The sequence below is a fragment of the Calonectris borealis genome, chromosome Z, assembly GCF_964195595.1.
Source record: "Calonectris borealis chromosome Z, bCalBor7.hap1.2, whole genome shotgun sequence".
Lineage (NCBI taxonomy): Eukaryota > Metazoa > Chordata > Aves > Procellariiformes > Procellariidae > Calonectris > Calonectris borealis.
The window spans coordinates 33339706-33359086 of NC_134352.1; the positions used below are offsets into that span (position 1 = coordinate 33339706).

Sequence of the window (19381 nt, forward strand, 5' to 3'; positions counted from 1 at the left end):
TTGGCAGCCTGATCCACCTGTTGGTTGTTTTGATGTTCTTCAGTGGCCTGACTCTTGGGCACGTGAGCATCTACGTGACGTACTTTTACAGCCAGGTTCTCTACCCAGGCAGCGATATCTTGCCACAATGCGGCAGCCCAGATGGGTTTACCTCTGCGCTGCCAGTTGTTCTGCTTCCACTGCTGCAACCACCCCCACAGGGCATTTCCCACCATCCATGAGTCAGTATAGAGATAAAGCACTGGCCATTTTTCTCGTTCGGCAATGTCCAAGGCCAGCTGGACGGCTTTCACCTCTGCAAACTGACTCGATTCACCTTCTCCTTCAGCAGTTTCTGCAACTTGGCGTATAGGACTCCATACAGCAGCTTTTCATCTCCGATGCTTTCCCACAAGGCGACAGGACCCATCAGTGAACAGGGCATATTGCTTCTCGTTTTCTGGTAGTTTGCTATATGGTGGGGCCTCTTCAGCACGCGTCACCTCCTCCTCTGGGGATATTTTGAAATCTTTGCCTTCTGGCCAGTTTGTGATCACCTCCAAGATTCCTGGGCGACTGGGGTTTCCTATTCGGGCCCGTTGTGTGATCAGCGCGACCCACTTACTCCACGTAGCATCGGTTGCATGATGTGTAGAGGGGACGCTCCCTTTGAACATCCAGCCCAGCACCGGCAGTCGGGGTGCCAGGAGGAGCTGTGCTTCAGTGCCAACCACTTCCGAAGCAGCCCGAACCCCTTCATATGCTGCCAATATCTCCTTCTCAGTTGGAGTGTAGCGGGCCTCGGATCCTCTGTATCCCCGACTCCAGAACCCTAAGGGTCGACCTCGAGTCTCCCCTGGTGCTTTCTGCCAGAGGCTCCAGGTAGGGCCATTCTCCCCGGCTGCGGTGTAGAGCACATTCTTTACATCTTGTCCTGCCCAGACTGGCCCAAGTGCTACTGCATGAACTATCTCCCGACTTTAGCTTGTTGTTGCTCAGGGCCCCATTTGAAGTCGTTCTTCTTTTGGTCACTTGATAGAGAGGGCTTACGATCTGACTGTAATTTGGAATATGCATTCTCCAAAAGCCCACAATGTCTAAGAAGGCTTATGTTTCCCTTTTGCTAGTTGGTGGGGACATGGCTGTTATTTTATTGATCACATCCATTGGGATCTGATGATGTCCATCTTGCCATTTTATTCCTAAAAACTGGATCTTCTGTGCAGGTCCCTTGACCTTTGTTTTATGGCAAAACCAGCCTTCAGAAGGATTTGGACTATTCTCCCCCCTTTCTCAAAAACTACTTCTGCTGTGCTGCCCCACACAATGATGTCATCGATGTATTGCAGGTGTTCGGGAGCCTCACCCTGTTCCAGTGCGGTGTGGATCAGTCCATGGAAATGGTAGGGCTGTGTTTCCACCCCTGGGGCAGTCGGTTCCAGGAGTACTGGACGCCCCTCCAAGTGAAAGCAAACTGTGGCCTGCACTCTGCTGGCAAAGGGATGGAGAAGAACGCATTAGCGATATCAATGGTGGCGTACCACTTTGCTGCCTTTGACTCCAGTTCGTATTGAAGTTCTAGCATGTCTGGCACGGCAGCACTCAGTGGCATCAGGGTACACTGTGCGCCGGTGTGTACGAGAGCCTTATACTCCGGTGGATCTGATGTACCAGGCCGTCGAATCTACACAGTCCAGTAAACCCGGTTTTCCCTTTCCTCCACCTGGCTGGAGGCAGGGCCCCTCTAGTCCTGGTCATTGTATTCGCTACCCACTTCTTGTAAGTAGGAATCAAATAAGTCCCTTTATTAAGGTCATGTTGTCCGAAAAGCGGATTCGTGCCCGGCGTGCAAGTAACCAATTCCACACGCTCAGGAGAGATATTGTTTTATTCGGGCCTGGGTGCTCGGTGGACTTGCCACAAATCAAGCACACCTGGTCTAGTCACCTTTCTGTTTATATCCATGCTTCTCATACATATTTTAAATTTCTTTTTTACATATTCATTACATTTCTGAGAACTAATTACAATATTACATCATCTTAAACACATGCGTACTAAAGCCTTTAGGGTCTCCTTGAGGGTCTCGGGTGGTCTCTGGTGGTCGGCAGGGTAGTGAACTCTTCATGAACTTATTTCCTCTTTACCTTATAGGGTCGCAATTTGTCCCTGAGCCATGCTTGGACCACGTTTGTTTATAGTTTCCTAGGTTATTCTTCACTAGAGTCTAACAATGCTTCCAGGATACACAATTTAGACTAGTTACAATTCTACACACCTGCAAACACAACACCTGCTAGTTACCTAACTTCTAAGCAACAAGTCTTCATTATTTAGAATTACAGAAGCAAACAGCAGAATTACAGAAGCAAGCAGTATGGAATAGTAGATACTGTGCCTACTACATCAGTCGGAAGTGAAATCAGCCCTTCTACTCTGGGGAACTGCTCACTGGAGACTGGAGCAGCAGTTTTCCAGGAAGAACCCCCTTTTGTGATTGTTTTTCCTTGCCTCTAGGGTCAAGGTAGATTTTCCATCCGCCTTCCTCATGTCCTTTCTGTGGTCATGCAGGTAAAACCACAGGGTGCCCTGGGGTGTGTACCCATAATATCTTCTCTCTTGAGCAGAGGGATGCTCCAGGCTACTGGCCCTGTTATCCCAGCATAGGAGCAGCCAGGTGACAATGTGCTCACCTGGACACAACTGAAGTCTTTTCGCATATCTCGCAGCTCACTTGGGGATAGGGATCTGATGGTTACCATCTCATTTATGGGTTCTGCCTCCTCTTCCTCCTGTTCTCGTGATGGCCCTGGTTCATCTTCATCCCTTACTAAACGAGCTGATTTCCTTGTGTATTTTCTTTTTTGTATAGGGGCGACTGATACCGGCATGGGTTGGTTCTCTGTCGCAGGGGGCGGAGTAGCTGCCCTGCCTGCCGTGGGGGGTGGAGTACCCACTGTGCTTGCGATGAGGGTTGGCGTAGCCACAGGGCCTGTTGCTTTGTCATCAGCTGCAGAGATGTTTCCTTCCCCTTGAGGTTCTGAGTGGTGTTAAGCAGGGCTTGGTAGGCGTGGGGCAGGCCCCAGCACATTGTAGTGATTTGTGTCTCCCTAGAATGACCAGGGTGACAGCATGCTTTTTCCAAATATTCTACTAATTTTTCAGGATTCTGCACTTGCTCAGGGGTGAAGTTCCAAAACACTTTATATTTAAACACGGGGTGCCCACCGTCCTAGGCATTTGCCCATGCTATCCCACTCACCCTGCCACTCATAACTATCCAGCCTCGGGGCAGATCTCTGGGTGGTATTCTTAAATTGCTTATTAACCTTGGACAAAACCACAATATTCCCAAGGAGTACCAATAAATGTATCTTAACTACCCAAGGACGTTTTTTAATGTAGTTATTTTAACACAGGAGACGACATCACAGAGGAAGGTAGTGAAGGTGCCATCCTGCATTTCCTCCATAAAAAACCTCTCAGAGGAAGAGGTATAATTGCTGATTGTCTCCAAGAAATAGTACCTGAAATACAGTAATGGCTTCATTACAAATCCCAAATACCAAGTAATGCCCAAGGCCAGTGTTTTAATAACAAATCTCCCAGGCAAAACATCACTAATCACTGCAGAGCACAGCAGACTGCAAAAATTGGTTTTATAGCAGGGACAACTGTGATTTTGAAGTTGTTTCTTTTTGAGTGTACTTCGTATTTAATGAAATATTTGGGAGTCCTCCACATCTGTTTGACGTTAAACTGGGAAGCTACCTGATGTTTCTTGTCTTGTCTTTGGAGGGGAAAGTAGTTCAGCTGAATGGCAACTAGATCAAGTAGCAATGTTAAGTCCAAGCATGGATTCAACAGACCTAACTAAGCTATCACTGCTTCAACAATAACATTTTGTCTTAGTTTTGCAGTTCCTTTTGGTGAAGGACAGGGATTTTGTCTTTCCAAATGCCAGTTAGTGTTTATCTTTGAAATGTGCTGTCACCACTTCTGCATCTGTGTCAGTGGTATCATTTAAATGCTTGGAGAAACTATGTTCTGTGGTTTTGAATAGTGACATATGGAGAGAGCCTTTTAGGAAGTATTGTTGGAATAGTACAGTAACTTTTGGAGGAAAAATTAAAGCAAGTCCTATTTTTTCTTCTTTGTCAGAGTATACATCCTATGATGTATAGCCAAACAAGTCAGGTATGGTTACATGCCACTAATAAGCACTTTATAGTTTCACAGAAAATACCATGGTAGTTAAATTTTACTGACTTGGTCATACAGCTCTTTTAAAATGTGATGGAGAGTAACTTAACTGATTAAGAGAAATCTGAAGGGACAAATTCACACCCAGGAAGTTGAGTAATTTGGAATTGGTTTGGTGTGGTTCTTGAGATCAGTTTTTTCCCAGGTGATACATTGTTGCAATTCTAACCAATATTTTTAACATGCTTTATGAGAAAATTTATCTTGATGAAAATGTTAAACTCATTTTGATCTTTAAATCTAAGCAGTACAGCTGAGATTTTTCTCAGCCTTCTTGCATGTTACTGCCATTGATACTTGCATGGAAATACTAACTACTTTTTCTCTCTTCTTCCTGACATGCATCAAGGCTGCCAGACAGATCAAAGATAGGTACAGTACAAAGTCTACCACTTTTGTGTCTTTGAATTAATCTTATCCTTGAAAATGCATTCATTTTGAAAGGGTCATAGTCAGCTTTAATCAAATTCATTGACTCTTTGCTAAGTGTTTGTTGTGATACCACAACTTTTGAGGGAGCTAAAAACTTCTATGCTTCTTATGTAGTGTTTTTCCTTGATGACTGTTGGCCTTTCATACTTTAGTAAAGAGTAAGATGTTTTTAATTCAGGGAAGTAGAGCTCTGCAACAGCTATTATTATTATTTCTTTGAGTATATATCATTAATTATTATTAATAATAAACTTCTGGTTTATTATTAATACTTGATGGCTGAAATTTAATGTTTCAAGCTGACTCTGTCCCTTTAAATTATGAGAAAATCTTACTGTTTGTTTTTTTTTAAGTACTTACAGACTTTTGCTGGCTAATTTTCCTTTTGAATGTAAAAAGTCTTGTAGCTGTTGAAGTATTTCTGGTGACATCACTCTGACTAATGTCAGTGAAATTGCTATTTCTGGTAGCTTTTCTTTGAACAGTGTCTTCAAACTATTGTTTAGAACGCAAAACTTCACTGTTTCAAAATAAATGCTAAGACCATTTTTCTTCACTTGGAAGAATGACAACTATGTTCTGAGAGTCTGACCTTTGGGTTCAGAAAACTTACTATGATGTGCATAATGTTTTGAAAGACAGCTCACAGAGTGTTTCCAGCATATGTTGCTCTTATGGACCAAACAGGCTGGCTTTCAATTTACAGGTTTTCAATTTACAGGAAGAGTCTGATTGTCTAAATTCTCTGAAGTTTTGTGTAAAATGGGTAATTGCTAGAGAAATTAATCTTTGCTTTTCCAAGGGTAAAGATTTAGTGTCCTTAACAAATCAGAGAGATAGTGGCAGTGATAATAATCTTAATACTTCTATATGTAATAAACATCCTCTTACTCTTCTAGTTTCTCAAAATGCTGTGTGATCTAATCCTTTTGAACCAATTGTGGCTGGTTTTCTGTCTAAGGTTGCCTAAAGAGAAGTTAAAAAGCTGTCTGAAGCTGACTACTCAGTGTTCTCTTACTGCTAATCAGAGGATTATTCTTCCTTAAGGAGACATTTACTCTACCCATCTGATTGAGCAGTGGAATCTGCTAGGCAGCCCATACTACATTTTGGAATGTCAGTTCTGTCTTGGAAAATCAATTGACCTGTCTCTTTTATGATGATCAGTTCAGTGTCATAATTGTCTTATATCCCAAAATTGAAATGCTTGTCACTCTCAATATGCTTATATCTTTAATACTCAACTTCATATTTCCTCCCCCTTCTTCACTACCAAGAGTTTTTTTGTTTTTCACCATTCTTTGGTGTACCTGTAGTTAGCACACAATCTCTCTTGCATACTAGTGAAGTACTTAATTCGTATCACTTCCTGTGAGCTATTAGGTGTTCTAAAGGTGCCACAGATCTGTAGATGTAAATTGGATACAAGTGTTTGCAGTTGACTTTATTGTGGTGTGTATATTACTTTCTAGTTAAGAATCTCTTTTTTTTTTTAAAGCAGGAGTTAGGGCCTGTGTGCTGTCTGAATCAATGTTATTCAAATTCTGCTGTGTGGCCTGATGTCTTCAGAGTTACAGAACTATACAAGAGACTTGTCCTGCTTCTTTTTTTTTGGTGGTGTAGTTGGAGTACAGGAGTGTCTTAGGAGTATTCAGAATAAGGTCTGAGCTAAGATTTCAGAAGTGGAAATGAGAGTTGTGCTTCAGTGTATCTTGTAAGACTGATCTGATACTTGCATGTTCCAAAGCAATATGGTGTCTGCAACTTAAACGTTTCTTCATCCCCTGATAACATCAGAGGTAGATATGAAAGTAGAATATTCAGCTTGTTCATTGGTATTTATAAATGCCTTCTGAGCAATATTTGACATGTGAAAATGCACTTTGGAGGTAATGAATGGATCTTGTTGAGAAGAAAAGTCTTTGGACCTTTTTAAACTAAAGGTTTAAGTTTCAAATTTCTAAGTACATAAAATATGATCCTGATTCTGCAGTGCTTTAGATTTTTCATATAGTTTTGTTTTGTTACTTATCCAAGTATTCTCACTAGTAAAAGAAGTTTTAAGTGCTTTTTTAGTCACTTCTGATCTTTCTTTGCCTAGTAATGTGGAACAACTGGGAGTTTGCACCATGTTCTCTTTGGGACAGTCACATCACTCTATTTTGGAGTCTGTGCTAAGTGATAAACAGTTATCTGTAGAAAAATGTTCTGGTCTTTGATTAGTATTTTGGCTAACAGTTTGACATTAACAATACAGATGATCTGATTGCTGTTTTTGTTTAAGTCCTATAGCCATTTTCAATGGAAAATACATCTTACTAATGCTGCTTTCTTGACTTCAGAGTCACAGTGGCTTCAGCGTTCCGCATCTCTCTGAAACCAAAGGTCAGTGATAGTATGACTCATTTGATGGTGGACTTCGCTCTGGAAAGGCACATGCTCCAGGCTGTAAAGTTTTTGCCAGGTAAAAACTGTATGCAGTGAGTGTAATTTGTTACTACGTGAATAACTTACTATATTTAAACAAACAAAACAAAACCAGACCTCTTGCACCCTAATGAGCAAATTTTTCAGAGTACCTAAACTCATTCTTATTCATTGGATGTTAAGCTGAATACCTTGAGGGTAGAAGAGTTTTCTAGCTTTGTGTTAATTTCTACATAATATAACATTTCAGAAAATAACATTGATCTCAGAAGTGAGAATGAGTCTTCCAGACCATGTTTTTTCTTGAGTTGTAAGTTCCTCTGTACTTCTTGAAGTTACCTTAAGTTTCTCAAGCCTGTACCTGCTAGCTTGATGCTTAGTGACACTCTGAAATACTAGTCATCTGCAGTAGTGTTATGCATGGAACTGTAATCTAACATATTGCTTAGAAGTGATATGATCTGAAATGCAAGAGAGGTAATCTCCTAGAGCAGTGATATTACCGTGATACAAAATGTGTGTTGATGCATCTGTTTGTTACTGTTTGAAAGTAGTTTGGGTGTAGTATTCCAGCATGTCTTTCATGTCTCTTTATTCATATTTTATTCATACTGCTTTCCTATTTAAACCACTTTGCCCTTGACTGATACTAAGAATATACTTTATTGTTACTTTCCCTTCCTTTTCTGTCCTATTAAATTTTCTTTATCTCAACCCATGAGTTTTTTCTGATTCTCTCCCCCTTCCCACTGCGGGGGGAGAGAGCAAATGGCTGTGTCGTGTTTAGCTGCCTGCCGGGTTAGATTCTGTGTGGCAATCATTGCTCTGTATTTCATAGATAAGGGAACAAGGTAGGTAAGCTGATCACAGTACACCTGTTTAACAGGAATGGGAGCGTAAAGATCTAACAGCAACCATGCATGAACAAAGTCTGGTATCTAGATGAAGATATTATTTAGTATGACCCTTCTTATATGTGCATTTTCCTTATCAAATACGTAGGAATTTAAATTGTATGGACCTTTGATTTGTAAATAGGAAAACTAACTATCTGTGTAACAATCTTGCTTTCTTCTACTGTAGTGCCAAGCTATCAAATTACTCTGACACATACTAATAGCTCAAACTGTTGCAGGCAAAATTGCATTGAGCATTGATAGACCTTCATATATCAGGAGGAAGATTCTTTATCTGGTATCTTATACCATGACAAAAATAATTGGGGTAGGTAGCTGAACTTACAGGTATATGTTCTGAAATACTTGTCCTCATCTTAATTTTTCTTTTGCCTAAGAAGGGGTCGTACTGATATTATTCTCAAACTATTGTTGTATGACTTCAAAATTTGATGGCAAATGCATGTGATTAACACTTGAGAATTTATTGTGGTTTAACCCTGGCAGGCAGCTAAGCACCACACAGCTGCTTGCTCATGCTCCCCTGCCGCGGTGGGATGGGGAAGAGATCAGAAGGGTAAAAGTGAGAAAACTTGTGGGTTGAGATAAATACAGCTTAATAGGTAAAGCAAAAGCTTTGTGCATAAATGAATTAATTCGCTACTCTGCATCAGCAGGCAGGTGTTCAGCCATCTCCAGGAAAGCAGGCTTCCATCACACGTAATGGTTACTTGGGAAGACAAAATGCCATAACTCCAAATGTCCCCCCTTCCTTCTTCTTCCCCCTCAGCTTTTATTGCTGAGCATGACACCATATGGTGTGGAATAATATCCCTTTGGTCAGTTGGGGTCAGCTGTCCCAGCTGTGTCCCCTCCCCTTGTGAAGCCCCAGCCTACTTGCTGGTGGGGCAGTGTGAGAAGCAGAAAAGGGCTTGGTGCTGCTCAGCAATAACTAAAACCCCCGTGTTATCAAAACTGTTTTCATCACAAATCCAAAGTGCAGCACTGTACAAGCCTCTATGAAGAAATGTCCCAGCCAAAACCAGTACTGACTAGAATACTTTTGCTTTCAGTCTCTTCTGTGCTGCTTATTTGTTCTCAAGCATTTTAAATGTATACTACCCGTTTCAGTGTAATTCCTGCTTGGCTTAAACATCCCCTCACAGGGATGTGAGGGATAAAAAGGTGTGTTTCAGTAGTGCTAGGTTAAAATATTTGAACAGATCATGAAGGGAAGGTGTGCGTAAAGCAAACTAGGCCTTCTGCTTGTAGTGGACCTGGTATAGCTAGGAGGTGTTTCTATCTAGATGGTAAAATTACACATCTCTAAATGACTCAATGTCCTGGTTCCAGCTGGGACAGGGTTAACTTTCTTCCCAGTAGCCTGGGGGGTGCGCTGTGTTTTGGGTTCGGTGTGAAAGGAGCGTTGATGGCCCATTGATGCTTTGGCTGTTGCTGGGTGATGCTTGCACCGGGAGGGGGGAGCACAGCCGGGGTGGTGGACCCAGCTGGCCAATGGGGTATTCTGTACCATGTGACATCATGCTCAGTATAAAAACCAGGTGTGTGGGGGGGGGGCTCGCCCCCTGTTCGTGACACGCGGTCGGTGAGCGGTTCTGTTGTGCATTGCCTGCTTTGTGTATTCTGTTATTGTTGTTGTTCTCACTGTTATTATTACTGTTCTACTTAGTTTTATTTCAATTATTAAACTGTTTTTATCTCAACCCGGGAGTTTTCCTACTTGTGCCCTCCCAATTCTCTCCCCCATCCCACCGGGGGGGGGGGGTGATCGAGCGGCTGCGTGGCGTTTATTTTTGCTGGCTGGGGTTAAACCACGATAGTCCTTTTTGGCGCCCAACGTGGGGCACGAAGGGTTGAGATAACGACAGATTATTTAGAACATATTAAGGAATTTATATCTGGTAACATATTCGTTTGTTCTGCACCATGCTCTTGTTTTTACTGTACCTGTTAAAAATTGGAGTTGGGTTTTGTAGTCTGTTGTGCTCTGCCGTGATTAATGATGTTTTGCCTGGGAGATTTGTTACTAAAACGCTGGCATTGGGGGTTATTTGGTATTTGGGATTCGTAATGAAGCCGTTTCTGCATTTCGGGTACCACCTCATGGAGACCATTAGCAATTATACCTTTTCCTCCGAGAGATTTTCTATGGAGGAAATAGAGAATGGCACCCTCGCTACCTTCATCTCCTTTGTTAAAATAACTTGCCAGTACCTTGAACATCCCTGGGTAGTTAAGATACATCTCTTGGTTCTCCTTGGGAATATTGTTGTGGTTTTATCCAAGGTTAGTAAGCAATTTAAGAATGTCATCCAGAGATCTGCCCCAAGGTTGGATAGTTATGAGTGGCAGGGTGAGTGGGATAGCATGGGCAAATGCCTAGGGCGATGGGCACCCCCAGTGTTCTGGAACTTTACCCCTGAACAAGTGCAGAATCCTGAAAAATTAGTAGAATATTTGGAAGAAGTATGCTGTCACCCTGGCCATTCCAGGGAGACACAAATTACTACAATGTGCTGGGGCCTGGCGCACGCCTACCGAGCCCTGTTTAACACCACTCAGAACCCGCAAGGGGAAGGAAACGTCTCTGCAGCTGATGACAAAGCAACAGGCCCTGCGGCTACCCCACCCCCCACGGCAAGCACAGCGGCTCCCTCACCCCCCAGGGCAAGCACAGCAGCTACTCTGCCCCCTGCGATAGAGAACCAACCCATGCTGGTATCAGTCGCCCCTATACAAAAAAGAAAATGCACAAGAAAATCAGCTCGTCTAGTAAGGGATGAAGATGAACCAGGGCCATCACGAGAACAGGAGGAGGAGGAGGCAGAACCCGTAAATGAGATGGTGACCATCAGATCCCTATCCCTGGATGAGCTGCGAGATATGCGAAAAGACTTCAGCTGTCGTCCAGGCGAGCACATTGTCACCTGGCTGCTCCGATGCTGGGATAACGGGGCCAGTAGCCTGGAATTAGAGGGTAGGGAAGCCAAGCAGCTGGGATCCCTTTCTAGGGAAGGGGGCATTGACAAAGCAATTGGACAAGGGGCACAAGTCCTCAGCCTCTGGAGGCGACTCCTGTCAGGTGTGAAGGAAAGGTATCCCTTCAAGGAAGATGTTATATGCCACCCAGGCAAGTGGACCACCATGGAGAGAGGTATCCAGTACCTGAGAGAATTAGCTGTGCTGGAAGTGATTTATGATGACCTGAACAACGAGCAGTTATCCAAAGACCCAGATGAGGTCAAATGCACCTGACCCATGTGGCGGAAGTTTGTACGGAGCGCACCAGCGTCACATGCAAACTCATTGGCAGTAATGACCTGGAGAGATGGAGAGGAACAAACAGTGGATGAACTGGCTGGCCAACTCCGGCAATATGAAGAAAGTCTCTCTTCCTCCCTACGAGCCTGTGTCTCTGCTGTGGAGAAACTGTCTCAGGAGGTCCAGCAACTCAAAGAGGATATGTCCTGCTCCCCCCCTGCACGGGCCAGCGTCTCAGCCATTAGGAGCAAACGTCCCTCTGCTCAAGAGAGGAGACATCGTGGGTACACAACCCGGGGCACCCTGTGGTTTTACCTGCGTGACCACGGAGAGGACATGAGGAAGTGGGATGGAAAACCTACCTCAGTCCTACAGGCACGGGTACGTGAGTTGCAAGGGAAAACAACCACAAAAGGGAGTTCTTCCAGGAAAACTGCTGCTCCAGTCTCCAGTGAGTTCCCCAGACAGAGTAGAAGGGCTGATTCCACTTCCGACCTTAACAAAGGGACTTCTGACTCATACTTACAAGAAGTAGATAGCGAATATGATGACCAGGACTAGAGGGGCCCTGCCTCCAGCCAGGTGGAGGAAAGGGACAACCGGGTTTACTGGACTGTGTGGATTCGATGGCCTGGCATATCAGAGCCACAGGAGTATAAGGCTCTCGTAGACACCGGTGCACAGTGTACCCTGATGCCACCAGGCTATAAAGGGGCAGAACCCATTTGTATTTCTGGAGTGACAGGGGGATCCCAAGAGTTAACTGTATTGGAGGCCAAAGTGAGCCTAAGCGGGAATGAGTGGCAGAAGCACCCCATTGTGACTGGCCCAGAGGCTCCGTGCATCCTTGGCATAGACTACCTCAGGAGAGGGTATTTCAAGGACCCAAAAGGGTACTGGTGGGCTTTTGGTATAGCTGCCCTGGAGACGGAGGAAATTAAACAGCTGTCCACCTTGCCCGGTCTCTCAGAGGATCCTTCTGTTGTGGGGTTGTTAAAGGTCCAAGAACAACAGGTGCCGACCGCTACCACAACAGTGCACCGGCGGCAATACCGCACCAACCGAGACTCCTTGATCCCCATCCATGAGCTGATTCGTCGACTGGAGAGCCAAGGAGTGATCAGTAAGACTCGCTCACCCTTCAACAGTCCCATATGGCCAGTGCGAAAGTCCAATGGAGAGTGGAGGCTAACAGTAGACTACCGTGGCCTGAACGAAGTCACGCCACCACTGAGTGCTGCCGTGCCGGACATGCTGGAACTTCAATACGAACTGGAGTCAAAGGCAGCCAAGTGGTACGCCACCATTGATATCGCTAACGCATTCTTCTCCATCCCTTTGGCGGCAGAGTGCAGGCCACAGTTTGCTTTCACTTGGAGGGGCATCCAGTACACCTGGAACCGACTGCCCCAGGGGTGGAAACACAGCCCTACCATTTGCCATGGACTGATCCACACCACACTGGAACAGGGTGAGGCTCCAGAACACCTGCAATACATCGATGACATCATCGTGTGGGGCAACACAGCAGAGGAAGTTTTCAAGAAAGGGGAGAGAATAGTCCAAATCCTTCTGAAGGCCGGCTTTGCAATAAAACGAAGTAAGGTCAAGGGACCTGCACAGGAGATCCAGTTTTTAGGAATAAAATGGCAAGATGGACGTCGTCAGATCCCAACAGATGTGATCAATAAAATAACAGCCATGTCTCCACCAACTAACAAAAAGGAAACGCAAGCTTTCTTAGGCGTTGTGGGCTTTTGGAGAATGCATATTCCAAATTACAGTCAGATCGTAAGCCCTCTCTATCACGTGACCAGGAAGAAGAACGACTTCAGATGGGGCCCTGAGCAACAACAAGCATTTGAGCAAATTAAACAGGAGATAGTTCATGCAGTAGCCCTTGGGCCAGTCTGGGCAGGACAAGATGTAAAGAATGTGCTCTACACCGCAGCCGGGGAGAATGGCCCTACCTGGAGCCTCTGGCAGAAAGCACCAGGGGAGACTCGAGGTCGACCCTTAGGGTTCTGGAGTCGGGGATACAGAGGATCCGAGGCCCGCTACACTCCAACTGAGAAGGAGATATTGGCAGCATATGAAGGGGTTCAAGCTGCTTCGGAAGTGGTTGGCACTGAAGCACAGCTCCTCCTGGCACCCCGACTGCCGGTGCTGGGCTGGATGTTCAAAGGGAGCGTCCCCTCTACACATCATGCAGCCGATGCTACGTGGAGTAAGTGGGTCGCACTGGTCACACAACGGGCCCGAATAGGAAACCCCAGTCGCCCAGGAATCTTGGAGGTGATCACGAACTGGCCAGAAGGCAAAGATTTCAGAATATCCCCAGAGGAGGAGGTGACGCGTGCTGAAGAGGCCCCACCATATAGCAAACTACCAGAAAACGAGAAGCAATATGCCCTGTTCACGGATGGGTCCTGTCGCCTTGTGGGAAAGCATTGGAGATGGAAGGCTGCGGTATGGAGTCCCATACGCCAAGTTGCAGAAACTGCTGAAGGAGAAGGTGAATCGAGTCAGTTTGCAGAGGTGAAAGCCGTCCAGCTGGCCTTGGACATTGCTGAACGAGAAAAATGGCCAGTACTTTATCTCTATACTGACTCATGGATGGTGGGAAATGCCCTGTGGGGGTGGTTGCAGCAGTGGAAGCAGAACAACTGGCAGCGCAGAGGTAAACCCATCTGGGCTGCCGCATTGTGGCAAGATATTGCTGCCAGGGTAGAGAACCTGGCTGTAAAAGTACGTCACGTAGATGCTCACGTACCCAAGAGTCGGGCCACTGAAGAACATCAAAACAACCAACAGGTGATCAGGCTGCCAAGATTGAAGTAGCTCAGGTAGATCTGGACTGGCAACATAAGGGTGAATTATTTATAGCTCGGTGGGCCCATGACACTTCAGGCCACCAAGGGAGAGATGCAACATATAGATGGGCTTGTGATTGAGGGGTGGACTTGACCATGGACACTATTGCACAGCTTATCCATGAATGTGAAACATGCGCTGCAATCAAGCAAGCCAAACGAGTAAAGCCTCTTTGGTATGGAGGACGATGGTTGAAGTATAAATATGGGGAGGCTTAGCAGATTGATTATATCACGCTCCCACAAACCCAACAGGGCAAGCGCTATGTGCTCACCATGGTGGAAGTAACCACAGGATGGCTGGAAACATACCCTGTGCCCCATGCCACCGCCCGGAACACCATCCTGGGCCTTGAAAAGCAAATCCTGTGGCGACATGGCACCCCAGAAAGAATTGAGTCAGACAACGGGACTCATTTCCGAAACACCCTCATAGACACCTGGGCCAAAGAGCACGGCATTGAGTGGGTCTATCACATCCCCTACCATGCACCAGCCTCCGGAAAAATTGAACGATACAACGGGCTGCTAAAGACAACACTGAGGGCAATGGGTGGTGGGACATTCAAGCATTGGGACACACATTTAGCAAAGGCCACCTGGTTAGTGAACACCAGGGGATCTGTCACTCGAGCTGGCCCTGCCCAGTCCAAACCCTTACGTGCTGTAGAGGGGGATAAAGTCCCTGTCGTGCATATGAGAAATATGCTGGGGAAGACGGTCTGGGTTGCTCCTGCCTCTGGCAAGGGAAAACCCATCCGTGGGATTGCTTTTGCTCAAGGACCTGGGTGCACTTGGTGGGTGATGAGAAAGGATGGGGAAGTCCGGTGTGTACCTCAGGGGGATTTAATTTTGGGTGAAAATAGCCAATGAACTGGATTGTACGATGTTAGTTATTACATAGTACTGTATGTCATCACTTTTATGGTTACCATATGCCATATTAACAGTATTACAGTAAGAATCACCCAGATTAATTTAGGATGAACACCGATGAAACTGAGCAAGGTGCAACAATGATAGAACCAGACGAGCGCCCAGAACTGGCCTCCGCATGCAACAGTCCCACACCACACACCATCTCTCCTGCCCTGCAAGACTGTTACGACAGGTGGAACCCGAAGTCATGGACTACATGAACTCAACGGACGTTTTAGAGGGATGGCCCATGGACTAAGGGAATGATATCTGTGTGTGTATATATCAAAAGGCAGGGAAAAGTAGCGGTGACTAATTGGAATGTATGGGAAAATGTGAGACCTGGGCATGATGTAGATGGTATAGACTAAGGGGTGGATATTGTCCTGGTTCCAGCTGGGACAGGGTTAACTTTCTTCCCAGTAGCCTGGGGGGTGTGCTGTGTTTTGGGTTCGGTGTGAAAGGAGCGTTGATGGCCCATTGATGCTTTGGCTGTTGCTGGGTGATGCTTGCACCGGGAGGGGGGAGCACAGCCGGGGTGGTGGACCCAGCTGGCCAATGGGGTATTCTATACCATGTGACATCATGCGCAGTATACAAACCAGGTGTGTGGGGGGGCTCGCCCCCCGTTCGTGACACGCGGTCGGTGAGCGGTTCTGTTGTGCATTGCCTGCTTTGTGTATTCTGTTATTGTTGTTGTTCTCATTGTTATTATTACTGTTCTACTTAGTTTTATTTCAATTATTAAACTGTTTTTATCTCAACCCGGGAGCTTTCCTACTTGTGCCCTCCCAATTCTCTCCCCCATCCCACCGGGGGGGGGGGTGATCGAGCGGCTGCGTGGCGTTTATTTTTGCTGGCTGGGGTTAAACCACGACACTGAACCATAATTAATGTGATGCTGATTGTCATCAGTCATTGTGAAGGGAATCATGACTAACAATCTGTTCAAAAAATAGTTGTTTCAGCTGCATAAAGGCAATCTGTATGTAATTAGGACTTGGTCACTGGGACATAACTGTACAGAACAACACAGTTAAGGGTTTAGTGTTATGAAAAGGGATGATTTTTGACAAACAATCTGTAGGTCTATCAGTTCCACAGATGCATCAGAATGTACTTTTTTGATGTTCCTGCTTGATACATTGACTTGCAAACCACTTTTATATCTATTTCAAGCTTTTGTGAATGCTGAAACAAAGGAAAAGCTTTTGCAGATCCTTCCTCCAAAAACTGCAAACAATAAAATGTCTTTTTCACTTCCTCCAGCAAAAGTCTTCCTTGAATGTGCTTTGGACACTATGAAGAGTATATAAATGCTGTCTTTCAAAAAACATTTTCCAGTGACTTAAGTGCTCTTTGATTTCATGGAAATAGACTTATATTGTCTATAAACAAAACACCAGTCTTTTCTTTAGTGAATCTTAGGAATTCTTTCCCCTTGTTTCAAGACAAAGGATGAAAAAAAAAAGAAAACTAGGTAACTGCTGACTGGTTAGTGGAAACTATTACACTGTTAGTTGTCTGTAGTGATGGAAGTAAACTTAAGTGATACTGTGAGAGGGCTGCAGCTGTCCTTAACCTTCCAAAGACCCAGAAATAAAAGTTTGCTTCTTAATGTTCTTCCTGTGTAGTGTTATTCTAAACGCAGGTTCATAATTGTAAGTCCACTCTACTCTAGCATGTCCTTCTTACTGCTTCCAGAAGGGCATCAGCCCAACTTACTGACTAAACAAATGTCTGGAAAATGTGATGCAAATGCTCACTTTAGAGGTAATGCGTATTTTTCATTTTGTAAAATGCGTGTTAAGTGAAAGTGATATGCCTAGTCTTTTATTGTGCTTTGCTAATCAAATAGATTCTCTAAAAGGAATGAGTATTCCTGGGCCAAGGGCAACTTCTTAACTATAAATCCAAGGAGAATAAATTAATATTCAGTCCATTCTTTTTAAACTGATCTGTGTGTTTGTCTTTCTGCAGTCCCTAAAGCTCCAGAGATAGATCTAGCAGCGTGTCTGGTTGCTGATAACTGCATAACAGTATCATGGAGAATGCCTGAAGAAGACAGCAGGATTGATCATTTTGTGCTGGAGTATAGGAAAACTAACTTTGATGGGCTTCCTCGAGTGAAAGATGAACAACGTTGGGAACTGATAGACTATATTAAAGCTACTGAATATACATTATCAGGTAAAGTTTTTTTATACTTCAAAACTAAGAGTATTGATATAGCTCTCTGTGCTTGGAAGTTTTGCAAAATACCTATTTTCCTGTATGTAAAGAAGCTTCCATTGTTTCACATTAGTCTTGGGTGCTTTGTACAATAATGGCTCTGCCTTTTATTTTGGTTTTGAGGTTTTGTAAAAAATCGTGTTAAATGAAGTTCACACTGATACTTAAGCTTGTTTTTTGCAGATTGAGATAAATGGAAGACAGCTACATGGAACAGATCTTAGTCTTGTAAAAATTGTCAGTAATTAATATCAATTCAAATTTCTAAACATTTACTTTTTAGGTCTGAAATTTGACACAAAATACATGAACCTTAGAGTACAAGCTTGCAACAAAGCTGTGGCAGGGGAATACTCTGATCCTGTGACTCTGGAAACCAAAGGTAAAATTGGAAAGACTCTAGCCTTAGATGTAGTGAAACCGCTGCACTTACTGTTCTGCCTTCATATATGAACTGGTATATTAAGTCTGCTTCTGCATGAGCACTGCTGAAACATGCGTCCTAAGTGAAAAGGAAAACAACCATTTCTGTAAAGGATTAAGAAGCTTATTGGCACAAAACTGGCCTCTTAGCAGTCAGACACTAAAAATGAGGTAGTGATGTAACTTTCTCCAACACAACTTGATATTGGTTGTTTTGACAGTATTACGTGCTGCTACATCATGCCAACATATAGCAAGAGAAGATGAATGTTGTGCTGAGCATTGGTAGGACTCTTAGGGCCTCTGAACAGTTGTAGCTGGCTGGTTATTGGTACTTAGCATGTGACAGGTAATAGCTTTCTGTAAACAGAAGGTGCTGAAAAGAATTTTTTGACTTTGTAGCTGTAGATTCTAATCACTGTCAATATTAAAAAAAAAAAAGGCAGCTCCAAATTGCTAAAGTTACTAAGTCATTGTGTTAGAAATCAGTTGGTCTGAGGATGGTGGCTTCCTAACATAGCTTTGTAAATAAACTAGAAGAAAAATTTCTTGCAAGTGATGTTACTATTATGGTGGAGATAATGATCCTGAGGCTTTAATTATAGCCAAGTCTGTAGTGTAAAGGGCAAAATGACTCATATGAACTGGATAATTAAAATATAAATTCTGTTACTTGTGAATGTTACTTCATAAAAACAAAGCTATATGCAATTTGAATGAGCTGATGGGCATTCTGGTAACTTTTCTAAAACTATTTTAATGATCTTAAGCAACAGTCATTGTCAGATACATAGTATACATTAACAGTAACTTATATTCCTTACTCCAGTACCAGAAAAATAATTCTGATTTTGATTGTTTGGGCAGTTATTATGCTTCCCATGTTTTCGTTATTTCTGTGTGAACATTTAGTTCACTTTCTTTAATAATCAGCCCATAGAAACTCAGTATCCTCATCCATGTGCTTACCTTATTGGTTTTTAGACTTGTGTACTGTTGAGCTCTAAACTCTTAATCTCAGTATACTTTCTTTCAGAATCAGACTATAATATCTGATGGTATTGGGACCCTTACAGAATAGTCTGTAAATAAACATCTTTAGGGAACCTGGCATGTTGTGTTAGTTTTGGTTTTTTGGATGAAGGACTTGGCTGCAACAAATACCAAGTCTCTTCTAGTTGCGTGCATCCTCTACTGTTTTTGTATCTGCAGTTGACTTCACAGTTCAACTCTGTCTGCCTGTATGTGCAACCCTGTCAATTTAGTATTCTCCAAGTTTGCAATCCTTATTAATCATAAACACCTTGTTGGAGAATCAGTGCTGCAGAGCATGGAAAATAAGCATACCTTTTTAAATCATTCATGATTGTAAGAATCTAGGGAGGAGGCTGTGACTAGCAGAAAGCATTAGCTGAATTTAATTGCTGATGCTGCAATATTATAGACGTGAAAAAACTTACTTTGATGTAACCTATGCACTGAAGGTAGATAGTTGGGCTTTATTTAAAAGGCTCCTTGCCTTGATTACAAGCATCAGACTAAAAACCTAATGTTTCTATTAAGTCAAATAGTTGCTCTGCTACAATTTTACTACTGTTTCTGTTGTTTTCTATGAATAGCCATTGTTGGGAGAGAGCATTATACCATTGCACTGTT

The 19381-nt window shown here is 43.8% G+C and overlaps 1 protein-coding gene across 3 annotated transcripts in view; it reads left to right on the plus strand.

Annotated features, from left to right (window-relative positions):
* Nucleotides 1–19381, plus strand: part of FSD1L (fibronectin type III and SPRY domain containing 1 like) — a 45926-nt gene that overhangs the window by 12180 nt on the left and 14365 nt on the right. For all 3 annotated transcript variants that reach the window (XM_075138358.1, XM_075138359.1, XM_075138360.1), the window contains exons 5-8: nt 4592–4614; nt 7017–7138; nt 17051–17260; nt 17586–17684. In XM_075138358.1, the coding sequence (XP_074994459.1) occupies nt 4592–4614; nt 7017–7138; nt 17051–17260; nt 17586–17684 (454 nt within the window). The remainder of the gene's footprint in view (nt 1–4591; nt 4615–7016; nt 7139–17050; nt 17261–17585; nt 17685–19381) is intronic.